General features: G+C 44.3%; 2 protein-coding genes across 15 annotated transcripts in view; one reads left to right on the top strand and one right to left on the bottom strand.

The window, feature by feature from the left end:
* LOC133377291 (retinol dehydrogenase 12-like) overlaps positions 1-19,680 on the top strand; it is a 42,772-nt gene that overhangs the window by 7,012 nt on the left and 16,080 nt on the right. For 2 of the 9 annotated variants that reach the window (XM_061611067.1, XM_061611072.1), the window contains exons 4-6: positions 349-453; positions 1,693-1,902; positions 2,640-2,829. In XM_061611067.1, coding sequence (XP_061467051.1) covers positions 349-453; positions 1,693-1,902; positions 2,640-2,829 — 505 coding nt within the window. Of the gene's footprint in view, positions 1-348; positions 454-1,692; positions 1,903-2,639; positions 2,830-4,338; positions 6,682-7,491; positions 7,764-9,872; positions 10,194-14,876; positions 15,100-18,380; positions 18,679-19,680 lie in introns of those variants that run through there. The other 7 variants (XM_061611074.1, XM_061611068.1, XR_009760686.1 and 4 more) reach the window with 6 other exon arrangements.
* Positions 14,036-19,680, bottom strand: part of ZFYVE26 (zinc finger FYVE-type containing 26) — an 88,313-nt gene continuing 82,668 nt past the window's right edge. For all 6 annotated transcript variants that reach the window (XM_061611061.1, XM_061611064.1, XM_061611065.1 and 3 more), the window contains 2 exons: positions 18,555-18,599; positions 14,036-17,049 (listed from right to left, as the gene is read on the bottom strand). In XM_061611061.1, the coding sequence (XP_061467045.1) occupies positions 16,840-17,049; positions 18,555-18,599 (255 nt within the window). In that variant the 3' untranslated portion in view covers positions 14,036-16,839. The remainder of the gene's footprint in view (positions 17,050-18,554; positions 18,600-19,680) is intronic.

Below are 19,680 nucleotides of genomic sequence, written 5' to 3'. Positions count from 1 at the left end.
ATGTATAGTGCTGATGAGACCTGTTGGGTAGGGGATAATCAGAGAATCTGACCACTTGACACTTTCCTGTCCAAATTGCAACAGTTAAGTGTCAGGCTCATTGACTATGTTGCATAAGGCTACCATGTAAGGTTATTGCACAGCCTGTCATACTGTATGCAGTGCCCTGCTCTGAGGCAGGAGATTTGTCCAGTCGAGAGCAAGCTTAGTGAGAGAAGAATGAATTGTGGGAGGATACGAACAAAGGAGTTGAACTGACAGTTGTGGGGCAGATCCTGTTGTGCCAGCACTAGGGTTTTCTCTCAGGCTTCCTCCTTAATAGTGTGCCCTGTGTGTGATTTCTTGTAGAGGAGAAAGAACTCCATATCCTCATTAACAATGCAGGGGTTATGCTGCACCCCTACTCCAAGACAGCAGATGGCTTTGAGATGCATTTCAGTGTCAACTACCTTGGTAAGGTCCTGAGGCATGGGTTGGGCGAATGGATGGGCTCTTTCACATCAATACATTTTTGAATGTTTCCAGTTGGGTAATAATTCTGGCACATTCCTCCAGGTCCTGGGCGCCACTTAAGATTAAGTCAAAGTTCACCTCCCCTCTGGTCAGTTCCATGACCAAATGGTCAAGGGCACCACTTATTTAGGATACCTAGAAATGTTACTTCTTTGTTGTGACTGGAATATGCATTTACCCAGTCTATGTGAGGGTAAGTGATGTCACCCATTAGGATTATTATTCCACTTCGTCCTCTGGATGCCTCCTTGATATCATACTCCATCTCAAGATTACCCTAAGCATTATAGTCATGGGGGGAGGGAGGGGGTGACACAATGGTTCATCCCCAGTACTAAATTACCTTTGGGGCTTGGTGTTTCCACCCATAGCAATTTCTGGAGGAGTCTGCCTCTTTGGGGATTTTTAGTTCGTTTTAGTCTATGGTAATAACTCAATTAACAAATCCTCCAGTAAAGAAGCTCCTTTCAACGGAGTCTATTTTGGGTGCGGGGGATGTGGGGGGGCATACTCTGACATAGTCAGAATGTGGCTCCTTGTCTACTGGACTGTGGCTGCTGCAGGCAGCTCTCTCACTCATGGCTGGAATGGCACTCCTTGCGAGGTGGCACAGGCGTCTCCGCAGTAAACAGTGCTTCAGGTCCCCTGGAAGCACTGTTTTCTGCAGACGCATCTGCTCGAGCGTAGGGGAGGGTGGCAGAGAGAGACCAAGCACAAGATGGTGGTGGTGGCTGCCCCTTGCCTGCCTACTCCAGTATACAGAGAGGAGAACTGTGCCCAAAACATTAGACTGCTATAGCAAGATTCTACATCATAAAAGAAAAAAGTCAAGGCAAGCATTCCTGGATGCATTTTGGAAGGAGCCTTCAAATGGTCTGTATGCAAGGCTTACCTGAACTGGTTGTTTCATTTGTATTGTTAGTTTTGAATAAAAAGTTTGCTGAAATATTTTGAATTGTTCTTTTTTTGTGTGGTGAAGAAACTATCCCTATTCTTTTCATATTACCTCTGGTATCAAAGTTTCTGTTAAAGAAGTAATATACAGGAACGCAGGTATTGAGGTATTACTGTATGTCCTCCTTGACGTGCAGAGTGACACCTCCATCCCAGCAAGTTTTTTTTTTTTTTGCATTCTTGGTAGAAATACATCCAAAACCTCATTTGCCGTTTCTCCTTTAGGGCACTTCCTTTTAACGTTCCTATTGCTAGAGCGCCTGAAGCAATCTGCACCAGGTCGCATAGTGAATGTATCCTCGCTAGCTCATCATGGCGGGAGAATTCGCTTCCATGACCTCCAGGGTGAGAAGTGCTACAATCGAGCCCTGGCATATTGTCACAGCAAACTGGCCAATATTCTCTTTACCCGGGAGTTGGCCAGACGACTGCAAGGTGAGCTGGAAGCATGTAGTGGCCTTTTTCATAATTCCATATTAAAAATAGTTTCATGTGACTTATATGGTAGGAAACTGTGAGCCTTTTTGGGGGGGGGCGGGGTGAGGTGATTTAAAAGATGTAAAAGAGTGATACCTAGAGACAGTGTTTCGGTTTTTCAGAAATATTTGCCCAAAGCATCTGGGAAGTCAGTGCAGATTGCAAGCTGGAAAGCAAAGAGAGGAATGTACTGCAGCAAGCTATAGGAGCTGTAAAGCTGCAGTCCTGGGCCCACTTAGTTGGATGATACTCCCTTTGAATATACTGAGATTGACTGCCAATAAACAATGGCTAGGATTGGACTGCACCTTTTTTAAAAAGTAGCAATACATTTTGACACTTAAGTATCTTTTTTTGCAAAGGATCTACCTGGCAAATAGTTCCAAGGAGTCATGGCTTAAGGCTATACCACATTGGATATGGCATCAGAGGGGTGTGTGTGCAGTGGGAAGCCACAGCCAGTGGCAATAAATTGTGTGTCATTTCAGTACTGTTAAAACCCGTGGTTATAATATTGCACATACACTTTTTTACATGGACACACAAGAAGCATTTTTGACTCCATTTCTACTACAAACTAGTATGACTTATTCCACAGGAATTCAGACAAACAGGAACATCCTCTTTGCTGTTGAACACATTCATTTTCACATTTCCACTTTGTTTCTAAAGCATACATGATTCCTTTCCTGTAGGCACTGATATCACTGTAAATGCCGTGTATCCTGGCATAGTCTCTACCGAATTGACCCGTCATTCACCTGTATTGGATACTCTGCGGAAAAGTGTGCCTTTCTTGTTGAAGACACCACCAGAAGGAGCCCAAACCAGTGTGTATTGTGCAGTGGCAGAGGAGCTGGAGTCAGTGACTGGGAAGTATTTCAGGTGAGTTGCAGTTTGAAGACTGGCATTCAGAGAAAACATAAGTTTGATCCAGATCTCAAGGAAAAATAATTCCTGAATGGTATTATACCCAGTTCAAGCAGCCGCATGAAACTTGGAAAAAATCTTGGAATAATAACCTCAACAGGATAGGTCAGATTACAACTAGCCATTTGGCATTAGGGTTCAGCATGAGTTGACTACTCCTGTGCCACAAAAAGAATGCAAAAAGTTGGTCAAGTCACCTATTATTTGGTCTGAGCTACACTAGGGATTAATTTGTGTAATGCCTACATCTCTTGTAGCCCTCATAATTTCAGCAACCATCCAGGAAGGGAGGGCCCCATGCCAGCTGCAAGTAGCCTGCTAGTAGTTGGCAGTGCAGTTGGGCAATACCACTTTCCTCTTTGGAAGGGCTAGAAGTCTGAATCTAACATTTTCCTTAGGTAGTCCGACATCACGTGGGATATAGCGCCATCTAGCGTCCGAAGGCAAGAATAGATCGAAGTCAAGACCTGGGGCATCGAGCCCCTCCCACTCCAGTTCATTCTTGCCTTCCTTTGTTCAAGGTGTTTGGATCTTCTGCTGTAGCTAAGTTTGAGTGTGTGGGACTGTCAAAATTCTTCTTGTTTCTTCTCTCCCTCACTCTCTTTTTCTATTGTCTGGGACCTTATTTTTGGGGGGGGATTTTTATTTTTACCTCACTTTGTTTCCCCCTTTCGGTCCTTTTGCTGAGGAATCCGGCGGCTGCTGTTTTCCCTTTTGGCTCCCGTCTCCAAGAGATGAGCCTTCCCTGAGAGCCGCTGCTGCGGCTCTCTTTTTGGCCAGTGTTTTAGTATTTTTTCCTTTTCGACGTCTCCCCACCGTAGGTGACGTCTAATTTTATTGGGCTCCCCTCTCTTTTTGGATGAGGCCTGAGAGCTGTGGCTGCGGCTCTCTCGTCAGCCCTTCCCCTGCCTTGCCGCTGCCTCCTCCAGGTGGCAGCCGTCTTTTCTCGCTTTTTACCTTGCCAGGAGCCGCAGCTGCGGCTCCTTTCATATCTGCTTTTTCGGCGGCGGCTGCTTGGGTCTGCGGCGAAAGGCTGCTGCCTTTTTTGCCTGATTTTTGCCTAGAGCTTTCACTTGTTTCGTCGGGAGCTGCGGCTGCGGCTCCTTTAACTTCTGCTTTTTTGGCAGGGGCTGCTATTGGGCTGAAGTGATAGGCGGCGGCCTCCCTCAACAAGGGGCGGTTGGAGCTCGCCTTTGCGGCTCCTCTGCTAGCCTCTTTCTGCCTTGAGGCTCTTCAGGTGGCCGTGGGAGAAACACCCCCCCCCCAGCCTTTTTCACATTTAAAGAGCGTCATCGTTTATACGCTGCGCTTGGAGGTCACCCTTGCTCCTCCTCCCCTATCTGTCTGCCTGACTACTGCCGCGGCCGTTACAGGCCTTCTAAAGCACCAGGAACCCTTGCTTGCCCGCCATTGTGCCTTCTTCCCTGCCGCCATTTTGATTGAAATTCCCACCCTTTTTCGCAGGCGCCATTTCGATCTGCCCATTTTTCCCGCCCTTTCTGTTCTCCTTCACTTGTTTGTACAGTTATTTAGTCAGGCTATCCAAGTGCCTGTAGGACTTATTTTTACAACAAGTGCCTCTGCACAGCAACTGCATATTCGGACTGCACCTTGAAATTATCTGTGCCGCAGCTGTATATTGGAACTGTACGCCACACCGCACCCCCCACCTCTGTGCGTGTGTTGGTGTTATATATACCGTGTGGTGGTGAAAGTCCCTTGCCACACCGCACCCCCCACCTCTGTGCGTGTGTTGGTATAGCATTGCTGGGCGCTCAGAATGGCGGATTAATGGGCCGAAATACATCTACTTTCGCTGAGAGCAGAACATCTCCGAAGTGTGTTAAACGTTGCGTCCGACTGGCTCAGCAGACAACAAGTGATCCCAGGAGAATGGAAGCTACACCCCATGGTGTTCAGCCTTCTCCAACGACGGTTCGGCATCCTCTCAGTGGATCTGTTTGCATCCAGTCACAATTACCAGCTACCTCGCTACTTCTCCAGGTATCTGGACAACGACGTGGAATCAATGGATGCACTGTTGACTCAGTGGCCAGCAGGCCTCCTGTATGCTTTTCCCCCGATACCGCTATTGGGCAAGACCATCAGGAAGCTGCGACGCGAAAGGGCCCATCTGATCCTGATAGCACCGTACTGGCTTCGTCGGCCGTGGTTCTCCGACCTGCTCTCCCTTTCAGTGACAGAGTCTTGGAGGTTGCCACTCAGACCAGATCTTCTATCTCAGGGCCCGATTTGGCATCCGGATCCCGAATGGCTCAATCTGACAGCGTGGCATTTGAACGCGGACATTTGATTCATTCAGGATTGTCTAAGGAAGTTGTGGACACAATTCTCGCGTCTCGAAAGCAGTCGACCTCTCCGGTCTACCAGAGCACCTGGACTACCTTCGCTAGTTGGTGTGACTCTCAAAACGTTCTACCATCTCAGGCCAAGGTTCAACATCTACTGCAATTTTTACATAGAGGCCTGAAAATGGGACTGAAACCTAACACCTTACGCCGCCACCATTTCATCTATTCTCTCCGTCACGTCTCCTACTATTCCTATGGGTTCACACCCACTGGTCAAACGTTTTTTGAAGGGGGCCGTCCTACTGTCGCCAGCAGTTTGTCATCGCTTTCCGTCGTGGAGTTTATCGAAGGTCCTGCAAGCCCTGCAGCGCCCTCCTTTTGAGCCCCTTCGATCTGTTCCTTTACGTCTTTTGGCCTTCAAAGTCCTGTTCCTCGTGGTGATCACCTCGGCAAGAAGAATCTCAGAGTTGGGGGCACTGTTCTCAGCCCGCCAACTCTATATTTCCATAAGGACTCAGTGGTACTATGTCTAGATCCTTCCTTCCGTCCCAAGGTCATTTCGGCGTTCCACTGTAACCAAGACATTGTTTTGCCTTCGTTCTGTCTGGAACCTGTTCATCCGCTCGAGAAGGCCTGGCACTCGCTAGATGTCTGGAGGGCTCTCAAGACATACCTGTCTCGCACCCAGGACATACGGTCAACGGATTCCTTATTTGTATCCTTTCACCCGCGTACTCTGGGGCAAAAGGTGTCTAGCTCTAAGTTATCTTGTTGGTTGCGTGCCTGTATTGCATTGGCCTATGAGTCACTTCAGCTGCCAGTGCCTCGTAACATAACGGCACATTCCACTAGGTCAGCTGCCACTACGGCTGCCTTCGCAACCAATGCTCCTCTAGCAGAGATTTGCAGAGCGGCTGTATGGTCTACCCCAAATTCTTTCATAAGACATTATAAGATAGACCGTTACGCTTCTGCTGATGCCTCATTCGGGAGGCGTGTTTTACAACAGGTTATTTCTGCTAAGTAGCCAAGAGGCGGTCCCTCCCTATTAGAGGCTGCTTTGGTACATCCCACATGATGTCGGACTACCTAAGGAAAATGTACCATTGGTATCACCTGAAGGGTGATTTTCTTAGGTAGTCCGACATCACGGCCCTCCCTTTTTGGAGGATTTGGGGTTTTTTGCTACCTAACCACTTATTACTCTTCAGTGTTATAATATTTAAACTTTTTTACCAAGTCAAGACCAATTTGGACCTGTTTAATATGCTTGCGATCTTTGGGTCATGTTTTGGGACACTGTTTCCTTGCTGTTAGGCCCGTTGGCCTTTTATGTCTTTTCAGATATGTCTCTCACTTCGGTCTCGTCACGAATGAACTGGAGTGGGAGGGGCTCGATGCCCCAGGTCTTGACTTCGATCCATTCTTGCCTTCGGACGCTAGATGGTGCTATATCCCATGTGATGTCGGACTACCTAAGAAAATCACCCTTCAGGTGATACCAATGGTACATTCTTGCCTAAATGAATGATGATCTCAAAGCCAGTGCTGACCATGTATTCTACCTACATGTGCAATTTCTTAACCCAGACTTCCCTGACCTGGTGCCCTCTACCTGCTGTTGGGCTCCATTTCCCCTCAGCCCCTACCAGCATAATCAATGGTCAGGGCTGCTTAGAAGTGTAATCAATCGTCATTTGGAGAGCACCAGGTTGGGGAAGGCTGTCCCAGTCAATGCTGGCAGTAGCAATCCATACTTGGGAGTTGTGTATAGCACCTTTGTCTGTTGGATCCTTAATCTCACTGGGGATATGCAGTCTAAAATTTACTTCAAGTTTGTTAAATCAGGCTGGCTAGGAATCCCTCCTTAGTACTGGGTACTATGGTAAGTAAGTGATTACTAAGGTCTAATGGCTCTAATGCAGTGGGAGGAAGCTTATATATTCCCGAGTTGAGTAGCTAGCAGCTCTACCAACAGTTAAGCTTGTGGGAAGTAGATGCTGCATTTAGAGAAAGCGTAGAATGCTATAAACTTGTGTTAGCAAATGAGAAGGCTCACGGGATGGGGACCTGAGCATGTGTTTTCACACATCTGCTGTATCTCTTCCTGGGCTGCTCCAATTTAGACAGCAGGTAGGAACTCGATGGCTTATTTCCTCCCTATAAAATCACGCTGTACACAAAAAGGTGACACAGGAAGAGAAGGCTTCTGACTTCATCACTTTTTCTTTCTGCTAGGCCCAGCTTTAAACTATACCAGTGCAGTCCAAAATTCCTAATAGAAACTGTTTCCTTTATCTGACAGTGACTGTAAACCGGCATATGTATCTCCTCAAGGACGCAATGATGAAACAGCAAAGCAGCTCTGGACTGTCAGCTGTGAACTACTAGGCATTCAGTGGGGCTGAATTAACGTTGACCCTTCCCTCTAGTAGTACATTCCTAGCGAGCTGTTGCAAGGGAAAAACAAACACTGGCAGCTGTGAAGAGCACAGATCCTGGGTGGTCATTTGATACCTACATTTTGGATTTTGTTTGTTACTAAGAGAATGCCATTCATGGCTTTGACATACAAAACTTTCTGAATGCTTTTATTTCCAACATGAGAACAGTCATCCTCACCCCAGTCCAATGCACAAACGTGAAAGCAGAAGTGAGGACGAGCTGCCAAAATGCATGCATACGTGCATTGTGTAAAGTTCCTCACTCCCGCTGTCTCTGTTCCTCAGTGTAGATTTGTTTTTTAAATTAATAACTATTCACTAATAGGCAAAAAAAACCCCTTGCGGTTTAAGAACATACCTAAAAATTCAAACACAGTTTGGGTTGGTCTTTCACAGGCCAATCCACTTCCTGTGTAGCTTGGAAGAATTTGGTAACGTGCCTCAGAGCACATGGTGAGCGGTGGCAACATCTGCCATCTCTAATGATGGGGAATTACTTTTTTGCATTTTTGTTGGTGTTCTTACTTTGCTTCTTTCCTGTGTTACTACTGTTTCTACAGAGAATCTAACCTAGAAAATTATATTTCTCTCATTATTCATCCTAGAAATCTATGTCAAATTTATTTTTATTAATTTCAAAGCCTTTTTATTGGCCAATGTCATATGATGGTGAAGACAGCCTTTTGAGTTTCAAACTGGAGGTTATGTTCTATTTCTATTTTGGGTGCATTAACAGTTGAATCTGAAACTGCAGTTTGATATAAAATCAATTACGACTTATGGCGACCCTATGAATCAGTGACCTCCAATAGCATCTGCCATGAAGCACCCTGTTCAGATCTTGTAAGTTCAAGTCTGTGGCTTCCTTTATGGAATCAAGCCATCTCTTGTTTTGGTCTTCCTCTTTTTCTACTCCCTTCTGTTTTTCCCAGCATTATTGTTTTTTCTAGTGAATCCTGTCTTCTCATTATGTGTCCAAAGTATGATAACCTCAGTTTCATCGTTTTAGCTTCTAGTTATAGTTCTAGTTTAATTTGTTCTAACGCCCAATTATTTGTCTTTTTCGCAGTCCATGGTATGCGCAAAGCTCTCCTCCAACACCACATTTCAAATGAGTTGATTTTTCTCTTATCCACTTTTTTCATTGTCCAACTTTCACATCCATACATAGAGGTCGGGAATACCATGGTCTGAATGATCCTGACTTTAGTGTTCAGTGGCATTTGTTCTTTAGTGTTCTTAGCATTTGAGAGCCTTTTCTAGTTCTCTCATAGCTGCCCTCCCAGTCCTAACATTCTTCTGATTGCTTGACTATTGTCTCCATTTTGGTTAATGACTTAGAGGGTGGTGACTTTAGGGAAGGTGATTGAGAGGGTTGTGGTGCAGCATTTGCAAGTACCCTTGGATGAAACAGTTTATCTTGACCCATCCCAGTCTGGGTTTAGGCCTGGTTATGGGACTGAATCTGCCTTGGTCGCCCTGATGGATGACCTTTATCAGGAGGAGGACAGGGGGAGTGCGACCCTGTTGTTCTTACTTGATTTCTCAGAGGCTTTTGATACCAGTGACCATGGTATCCTTCTGGGCCTACTTGGTGAGATGGGTATTGGAGGCACTGTTTTACAGTGGTTCCGATCCTATCTCCAGGGTCGCTCTCAGAGAATAGCATTGGGTGACTGTCTTTTGGCCCCCTGGCAGTTGTGCTGTGGGGTGCCGCAGGGTACCGTCTTGTCCCCCATGCTGTTTAACATCTATATGAAGCCCTTGGGAGCAGTCATCAGGAGATTTGGGGCAAGGTGTCAGCAGTATGCTGATGATACACAGCTCTATTTCTCCATAACATCTGAATCGGGAGAGGCCGTGCAAGCCCTGGACTGCTGTCTGGACTCAGTGGTAGGCTGGATGAGGGCCAATAAACTGAGTCTGAATTCTAGCAAGATGGAGATACTGTGGGTTGGTGGTTCCCGAGTTTGGATAATTGGTCAGTTGCCTGCTTTGGATGGGGTCATACTCCCTCTGAAAGAGCAGATCCGTAGTCTGGGGGTGCTCTTGGATCCATCTTTGTTGCTAGAGGCCCAGGTGACCTCCGTGGCTAGGAGTGCCTTTTACCAGCTTCGGCTGGTAAGACAGCTGTGGCTGTTTCTGGATCACTGTTGTCCATGCACTGTAAGCTCCAGGCTGGATTACTGTAATGCGCTCTATGTGGGGCTGTGTGACACCCTTCCCTGGCTCTCCCTGTCAGGTTCCTACCTGCTCCTGGCTACTGCCTGTCACTAGGCACCACCAGGGACTCCACCAGTCCGGACTGTTGGCAAAGAAAGAGTGCCTGAGTGTATTTTTCCACAGCAGAGTTGCAAGGCCAAGAAGCTCAGAGATTGTGCCCATCCCAAGGACATGTTACCAGGCAACTGTGGCTCTTGCAGCTGGCCTTATCTATAAGACTGTGCAGAGCAGCCAGTCTTGTGTGGGGGCAAAAGAAAGGAGAAAAGCGTTTGTATAGAGAGAGAGCTTGTACTGTATTCTAAAAACCTCTAATGTCAGTAAAGTGACTCTTAAAACCTTATTACTGGTCTGGCTCATTGCTGTACACTGGATCTAGCCTATCACTATCCTATCCTGCATTCTGGGCATCTGTCTGTGCCCGATCCAACATCCAACACGGACTGTCCTTTTTTATGGTTTCTCTCTCCGCTCTAGCACAGACCTCACCAGATCCCCCTGCTAGGCAGCACCACCAGTCACGTCCTATAACCAGTATTCCCAGAGACTCTGCCTGAGTCTCTCAATCAGGTTACCTCTGTGACTGCATGCTTAAGCTGTCCCAATCCCTTTGATCTATATAGAATGCATATAATTCTGGTTTGCTCTGGATACTTGTGGTGTTATATTCTTCCCTTCACCGCTACCACCAATTGTTACAGTTTCCCTTCAGCCTTGGTAAGTACCTTGCCCTCCCCTCTGGTCTGTATATTCCCCAGCCAAGGATCAGGCCTCCAGTAAACCAAAATAGTGTTTATTAAATATTAGAAATAACAAGATTACTTTATTTATTTATTTATTTATTTATTTATTTATTAAATTTATATACCGCCCCATAGCCGAAGCTCCCTGGGCAGTTCACAACAATATCAAAATACAATAAAACACATTATTTAAAACAATTCAAACAAAAAAATTTAAATTTAAAACGTTTATAACACATATTAAACACATATTTAACCACTTATTAAAATGCCTGGAAGGTTTTGACCTGGCGCCAGGCGTACCTCATCACTCTCCACACAATCTCCTCTCAAAAACCCCACCAAACACCTCTCAAACAACCCACTAACGTCCACCAAAACAACCCACTCAGGCATTCTAACACTCAGCCAATCATCCAGCATTCTACTGCTCATTTACTCCCCCTCCTCTTTCATTCCACTTACCACATATCTTCTATACAAACAGCACTTACCATATATACATTAATACAGGAACATCACAGGCTGCCCTTGAGGTTGGTCTGGAAGCTGCAGCTGGTGCAAAATGCCGCAGCGAGACTGCTCCCTGGGGCAGGGTATTGCCGACATGTCACCCCACTGCTGAAAAAATTGCACTGCTGCCCATTTGCTACTGGGCCAAGTTCAAGGTTCTTGTTTTGGTGTACAAAGCCCTATACTGCGCTTTGCAGGTGAGGGCCTCCTGCAGATACCATCTTATCAGGAGGTTTGTTCTGCACAATATAGGGAACGGACCTTTTGTGTGGCGGCACCTACCCTGTGGAATTCCCTCCTCTTGAATATTAGGCAGGCCCCATCTCTGCTATCTTTTTGGCACCTTTTGGAGACTTTCCTCTTTCAACAAGCCTTTTAAGTCGAGACCTATCCCAGTCTGTGGGGATTGGGAGAGGAAACAGGAGGATGGGGATGGAGGGGCAAAGGAAGGGGGAGGAAAGGAGCAAGTGGGAGGGAGGGCAGGTTTGATCATTTGCATTCTTTTTTAGTTCAGTGGGATTTACTCCTGTGTAATCATGCTTAGGATAGGTGAAACTGACCTGGGGGAGAGGCAGGAAGGAGGGAAGAGGGAGGAAGGGGAGGAGATTGGGTGGGTGGACATAGGGTAGAGGTGAAGCCCCTTTCTTTTCCAAAAGGAAAACATTGTCAACAGTGTCATTGTTTTTCAGGGTTTCCCCAACCTTTTTATTCTACAGCAGGCACATGTAGCCTCCCACCCAAATTTAAAGCAAACCTGTCCCTGGCCATATCTACACCAGACCTTTATTTTGCTTTGGACAGTCATGGCTTCTCCCAAAGAATACTGGGAAGTGTAGTTAGTGAAGGGTGCTGAGAGTTGCTAGGAGATGCCCTGTTCCCCTCACAGAGCTTCAATCAGAGCGGCTGACTGTTAAACCACTCTGGCCACTGGAGTTCTGTCAGGGGAATAGGAATCTCCTCTCAACATCCTTCACAAACTACACTTCCCATGATTCTTTGGGGGAAGCCATGACTGTCTAAAGTGAAATAAAGATCTGGTATAGTGTTGGCCCGATTAGCCAAGCCAAACAACTGTGACTCTGGCTTTTAGAACACGGACAGTTGGTTCTTACTGAGCATACCTGGGCTTATCCTTGACTTTAATGTTAAATTTCTTAAAAATTAAAAATCAGCTGGGCAATTTTTTAACTTTTAAACTGCAGAAGATGGTCAGTAAGGGGATTATGGGTACTCTGTGAACATGGCTGATATTTAATTAATTTCAACAAATTGTGAGAACATGACAAAAAAAAGTCCAACAGGGATCTGGATTTTTTCTCTCTTTTTATACTTGGAACTCTCAATTCTCTAACTGTTGTGTGTATTGCCATGAAAATTTAGAGGGTTGTTAAGCAAGCATTTCTGAGTTCAGGACTATAAGTTTTGTAAGGTTTGGTTTTGAAATGAACTTATTGGAAGCATCAGACCTGCATGGGGAGTATTTTCAATTTAACATTGTGTAATGCAAAAAATCCATGCTGGCTATTCCTTATTGAGTCAGGTTTGTTTGATGAAGTAAGCTATGATGAGCACAAGAGCAGAGCTGGGGGCTTTTTCTTAACTCTGGATTCACAGACTTTAAGCTACCACTGACAGCCACTTGTTTTACATGATCAGAATGGTCCAGAGAGCTCTAGACCTGGCAAGTGAAATAATTTTTCTAGAAGTATTTTGACACTAAAAGTAACTGAGGCCAGTGCAGTTCATTCACTAGTAATTCTAAAGTTTAAACACATACCTTTAATTTCTGTATAGATTAGGGGTCCCCCAGTCCTTTTGAGTCCAAACCAGTTTTTGAATGTGTATTGTGGGTGCTATCACAATATAGTGGTTGTGGTGGATGTTAATCACAAACACCCTTTTCACAGAAGGGATACTGGTGAGGCTGAGACAGAAGTAGCTTGCTCAAACAATGAGGAAAAGGTAGAGTCCAAGCCCCTGAACTCTTCAAGCCTCCCTTTTTCTACTTCACTAGCCAACCCCCTTATTCCTCATGTATACAAGGAAGCCCTCTCTCCCTTCTAAATAGCCCCAGGTTATTCTGTTTTGTCTCCCTCCTCCAGGCCTTGGCTGATCTATTTTTCTTTCTTGTCCCATGACCAAGCTTTCTTTCTTGCACTCAGGCACAGCCATTTCTTGCTCTCTCTCCTGGAGTCCCCATAACCTCAGGCTGCTAGCATCTAATTAGAACCCTTTAATGGGACACCAGCAAGGAGAACTGTTTTCTCTGTCTTCCAAGTCTGCTAAGCAATCAAAATGGTAGGAGGCCCTAAACAGACTGCATGGGTAAGAGTGAAAAAGTCTGTGCAGCTGTTGTAATTTATAATCTGATCCAGGGAGAATGAAAGAGCCTGGTGGATGCCCTGTTAGGTCTCTGGGTACCACATTTGGGATAGCAGCTGCAAGTCAGCCATTCTGTTATTTTGTGTAACATTAGTGCTTTGTTAGTATCTAACAGCCCTTTGTCAAAATAGAGCTTTGGGTGTGCATGGTATTCTGAATTTCAGGTGTGTGTGAGGAACAAGGCCAGCAGTATGCCTTCTGAGAATTCAGTGGTTGGACAGATAAGATAGCTCTTATCAGTCAGATTTGCATGAGTCTGATTGCTACTGTTATCTCAAATCTACTTGCAGAAATAAGTTCTGTTAGAGTCAGACTTTTCTCGAAGTATGTGAAGGATCAGAATTCAAAATCCATTTTCTTTGCTTGGAAGTTTCAGGTTGGTATCTGCAGTGGACCTTCTCAGTACATTGACTAAATAAAACATTTAAACTTACACTGTTCTTTTTGTCTTGACTTTGATCCCTATGACAGAGGTGACCACAAAAAATTTAATAGGAAGTTAATTCCAACATATAAAGTTAACCCAAACGAAGCTGATGAAATAGGTTTTATTCCTGTTCATTATATTCAGAGGTACATCTCTCATCAAGAGTCAACATTTATTCATCAGAAGGTTTGAGCTCATCAGTTGCAAGATTTATGAGGCAGGACCATTTATAGAAGTTTTTGCTGGTGAGAAAAAAAAGATCCTTAGTATGAGCCACTAAGGAATTTTGAGTTGCTAACAATGTAAAGTGCATAAAGTACAGTGCAAAGGGGAACATAGCATTGTAGTCTAGGATCTTCAACACAGCAAGTTCTATTTTTCCCTCTGCTAACATGTCTGTGAGAGGAGCTTGAAGGGAATGGAAATTCTGTAGCATGGTTTGCTGCTACTCAAGAAAAAAAGTAACTTAAAATATACAGAATTAGTGCTCTCCTCTTCTCCCCCTCCATGTTGTCCTATGAAAAGACTGATCAGTACCACATCCAGCCATATTAGATTCCCCTGAGGCCCAGCAAAAGTTCAGTTCTGTCAGCCAGAAAAGCAGCTTTTATGAGCCTTAAATTCCTAAAGGGATAGAAGCCTAGGAGGTAGAAGAACCTGAAAGCTAAATGTAGCCATCCTCAATAACGTAAGCTCTACACTATTTCTGGATATCAGATCCAATTGTTATCTGTAAAATTTATATGGGTGCTCTTGCTCCTTTCTTTTAGTATTTTGTGTTCTCTCAGAATCCGCGAGCCGTGGGAGTTACTGTCCCTTTAAGATTCCTATTCCTTTAAGGCTGTGTATCCTCACTGCTAAGTATGTAGAGCACAGGTGAGGGGTAATAGCTGATTTGTTCTAAAGGAATTAGTTGTTTATTTGTCAAACATAAAGCTGGCTCCTCTGTCTCTTTCCCAAGGACTTCAAAGACCTTAAAGATAAGTGTCAGCTTGACAGGAGGATGGACGGAATGTGATATCCTCTTGTATCCTTGAAAGAAGTACATTATGTGTTTCTTTGCCGTTGTACTACCTATATGCGTGTCTTTGTTGTTTATTATTTACTGTACCCAAAATCCTATAAATTACTAGTGAATTCTTAATAAAGTTGTCCATCTGACCACAGCTGTTTCTCTTGGTTGGACTGAGAGAGACCTTTCGGTTGGATGGAACCTTTGATCAAAGCTCTTGTGTGAGTGTGTTTCCTTCCTAATCAAGATTCAGGGTTCAATTAAGCTCCGTGCCTTACCTGAAGGAAGGGGGCACAGTGAGGTCTCATTTAGATCTCACCCAACACAATGAGCTAATCATTACTAATGTGTTTGTGGCGGTGACAACACTTTTTAAAAGTCAACCATGACATTTCATTTCATAGGAGAACTATGAGCTTGAATCATTGCCATGTTCAGCTAAAGTTAGCAGGAAAGAATGACTGACCCAACAAAATAACAATTTTAAAGAATAAACAATTATAAAGAATTGTTTACATCCAAGTGAAAATGGATTGATTGTGCATGTTAGCTTGCCATCATGTTAGTCTACATCACCTACAATACAAATTTCTGCAAGATGTTGGGTAACATTCTTTGTTATCAACTAGGTTCTTTTTTCTCAGAAACTGATGGACCCCTATCAACTGAGTAGTATCTGCTGGATGCCCTACATTAATTTGATTTAAAAGGCATTTTAAAACCCACTGCAAAATTATGTTCCCATGTGTGTCGCTGGAAAGACAACAGGATCTTCAGGCAGTTGAAAGGGATGATAAAAACGGGAACTCGGCCTGACATTTAAAATCAGCCAAGACTTGGGGGCAAGTCCCTCCTATTTCCTATTTAACCACCCCTTTACAAATTTCTTGATCTCATGACAACACATGTAGAATTATAATCCTCACATTTTGCTTATGCACAGCCCCATTACTACTGTCACTATTAAGTACCGCATGGCTTTCATGGATAATTTCTGGCTAAGACAGCTACCAAATAAAGTTGTTGCTTACAGAGACAATTTTGTCCAAAGATTTGTGGCAACCCATTTCCAATCTGCCATTACTGGATCCCCCCCATAATTACTTGGCATATGTTGTGATTTCATGCTCTTCTCCAGTTACTTCACATATACATACTAGTTATTTCACTCCATCTAAATGCATTACTAGTCTACAATGTCTGTTTTGGTCAATGAATGGATCATTAAAGTTAAGGCTTGGGAGGAAACAAATACCCCACCTACTGGAGATGTGTTTTCTACAACAGAGATGACAAAAAAGGCTTTGCTAGGTCCACAGGTACAGTTTTAACAAGAATGTGGAATTTGTTCTCAATTTCACATATCAAACCAGTTTATTTGTTCCACTAGTGAGTTACAAGATCCTTAAAATTCCCTCCTTCAGCAATAAAGCTATCCTAGTATATATTAATTAGCAGCAGGAATCTGGTTCAGAACAGTGCATCTCAGCAATCTAGTAACTTGTGGATTTGCCTGCAATATGGCTTTGTGTTAGCAGAAATCAAAGAAAGTTAAGCTCCAACTGAGACTTAATTGATGCGGGTTTTGAATTAATAAAACAACAGCCAGGACAATGTGTCTTGATGGTAGGGGGGAAAAATGGTTGAAGAAAGACTGAAATATTAACACATGGGGGCAGGAGGAAGGAAAAGAGAGGGGAAATATGAATGCTCATCTGAGGTAGAGATAGTTGGTTGTCATCAGGACATGATTGGCACTTTCAGGACATCAATCCTTTCCCTTTTAGAAGAGGCATCTGACAAGCTCCTTTCCAACTTGCTGCCATAGACAGATTAAGCTCTTTTGATCAGCAAAATGCAGAGCCTTCCCTGCTTTATAGAACACAAACCCCAATGTTCCACTTGCTGGAAGTCACTTCTTGGTGCTTTGAGCGAGCCAGCTTCTTGGCTTGGTGTGGTGCACTGAAAGCCACTGGGTGCAGATGGCCTGGACCACATCTTCCCCACTATCCTCAGCCAACTGCCGTACATGCTGGACCAACTGCACAGCTCTAGTGCTTTCTTGTTTCACTGAGACTAGGTAGGCGGAACGTAGCTTGTGGCATTTCAAGTATGCTTGGATCTGAAACAAAGAGGAAGATAAAAGGGCGGGATTCTTGTTTCTGCAAGCAGAGTTCGACTTATGGGATGGGGCCCTCTCACCCTCTTCATGGGACAGTCCCATATACCACCATGCCTGCTTGCAAAAATCTGCTTGACAGCTGAGGGACTCTAAAAACAAGTGTGGGATGCGATAGAAAGGATTGTAGCTGGAAACGGGGATCAGGAATGACATAGGGAATATAGGAAGCTGCCTTATATGGAGCTAGACCATTGGTCCATCTAACTCAGTATTGTCAACACTGACTGGCAGTGGCTCTCCCCAGTTTCAGACAGGAGCACTCAACCTGAAGATGGTGGGGATTAAACTCTGGACCGTTTGCAGGCTCTGCCTCTGAACTATGGCCCTTCTCCAAGGACAACCCCCCCTGTCCTTGTGCAAGTGGGAAATAATGTGAACTTTTGAATCAAAGCCAAAAGGCATTTTCTGGTTTACTAGAACAACAGTATAGACAAAAGGTCAGAACAATGTTCATTATTGGAACAGTTGGTACTAGAGTGCATTAAAAATGACTTGTATGTTAGGTTTACTAAAACCTAAAGACAGCTCTCGATACCGATCAGCCTGGGAACCTAAATAGGACAGATTCAATTTCAGTTTGGAACTTTTTGAACCAGCAAACTCATGATCGGAATGGATGGGTCTGTTTTAGTCTCAAGTGTACTATGCATCTTTCTCTGATGTCTATTTGACACGGGTGGGGAACCTGTGGCCCTCCTGGTTGCTACGCTGGCTTGGGCTGATGGAACTGGAGCCCGTCATCATCTGGAGGGCCCCATTACAGATTTAGCATATCATTTTTTCTAACCATATAAGAAGAGAATAAATCACACTTTGTATGGAATTAAGGTTTTAACATCCACTACTGGAGAAGCCCTGCTCAAAAAATAGGAAAGTACTATTTTTTCTGTGAAAAGCAAATATTTCATTTGTGGCTTTCTCTGAGAACAGCAGCCTTTTACAAAGAGAATTTACTAGAATTAGAAACACCACATTTTTTTTTGCTAACAGTAGAGAATAAATGAAATTCTGGAATAACGAGCAGCTCAGGGCACACAAAGGATTCATTGATCACAGCTGCCTGCAGCCTCTGCAGAAGTTTAAATGGAACAGCAACATGCAGGCTAAATAATTATGCTCCAGATTCTATAGGAGACCCTCTAGGTTCTCTTTACTTTGTTAGGATCCTTTTCATTGCTGGGAAAGGTAGAAGGGAGCTGCATCTTTAACAATCTTGAGCAAGGGCCAGAATCACCATAACCCTTTCAAAATAGCTTTCTTTTATTCTTTAGGAAGGCCACATTATTGTGAGTCTCCCCTCATATTAAACTCTACTAAAGGGCTCTTGGCAAGCACATTCTGATACTGGCTGCTGAATCTGAAGAGTACAGGATAACAGAAAAAGCAGGCAAGAAGACAGAAGTCATCTTCTCCAGGATCAATGTATAGTATTATTTTTCACTCACCTTGTTTTCATCACTGTCCATATCCTGGATCAGATTGTCCAGCTCCTGTATCCCAAAAAGAAAAAAAACAGTTGTTAAGACCCTCTGATGTGTGGGTAAAACCCATTAATATTAATATTAAATATCCCTTGCATCTATTTCAGTTTTGATGACACGTTAGATACAATAGGAATCTACAAAATGATGCCACAGCCAGCTTGCCACTTTTGCACAAATGGATTTCAGTTACTGCAACCTATGGATATGGTGCTTTGAGATGTGGGGCCTACCATATCTTTGCTCAATGTGCCCTGCTTGACTGATAGCAACTAGCTGGGGAAAGGTGATGGTTAGGCCAGGAAGAGATAAGTTCCTAGATTGCAAGGGGAGAGGGTCTCACGCAGCTTGCAAGAAGCCTACTTGGACCCAGATGGTTGTTCCAATTATAGACTAGTAGTTAATCTCCCTCCCAGATTCAGCAACAAGGTGCTTGAAAGAAAGGTGGCCAATCCCAGATGCTCTTGGATGATACTGATCATCCAGGCCAATTTCAATGTAGCCTTTGGCCTGGTTTTAGCAATAAAAATGCCTTCGTTGCCTGGTAGATGACCTAGATTGGGAGAAAGACAGAGATGGGCATGACCCTGTTGGTTCTGCTAGAGCTCTCTGTGGCTTTCAATTCCGACAAAGTAGCCTGTTGGGGATTGGAGCTGATGCATTTGTATGGTTCCACTCCTAGCAAGTGGACAGGTGGTGCCGGGAGGGGAAGGTGTTATAGTTCAGTACAACTTGAAAACATTGCTGTTTATTTCTCATTACCAGGAAGCAAATCTACCTACAGTGTTTTGAAGGCTTCACAAAGTGCTTGCTTAATTGTTCTTTGTGACTCGCCTTTTGGAAACCAGAGGAAACAAAGAAACCTATCAGGGCAGTTCTTCCCTCAGAGCCTTTAAGTACTGAATTCTGATATTAAGATTCCCAGAATGGTCAGTCGCTCTCTCTGTCTCTCTCTCTCTCACATGCACAGAATTTTATGACCATCACACCCAAGTTCAGTAGGGGAACAAATGCTCATCTGTGATAGCTTGTATTGCTCCCATGGAAAACATTCTAAAAGAGGACTTTGGTCCTTACCTGGACCAAATTT

This window comes from Rhineura floridana, chromosome 2, assembly GCF_030035675.1.
Source record: "Rhineura floridana isolate rRhiFlo1 chromosome 2, rRhiFlo1.hap2, whole genome shotgun sequence".
In the NCBI taxonomy this organism is placed as follows: domain Eukaryota; kingdom Metazoa; phylum Chordata; class Lepidosauria; order Squamata; family Rhineuridae; genus Rhineura; species Rhineura floridana.
Note: the sequence above shows the minus strand (reverse complement) of the source record. Positions and strands in the feature narration are given on the sequence as shown.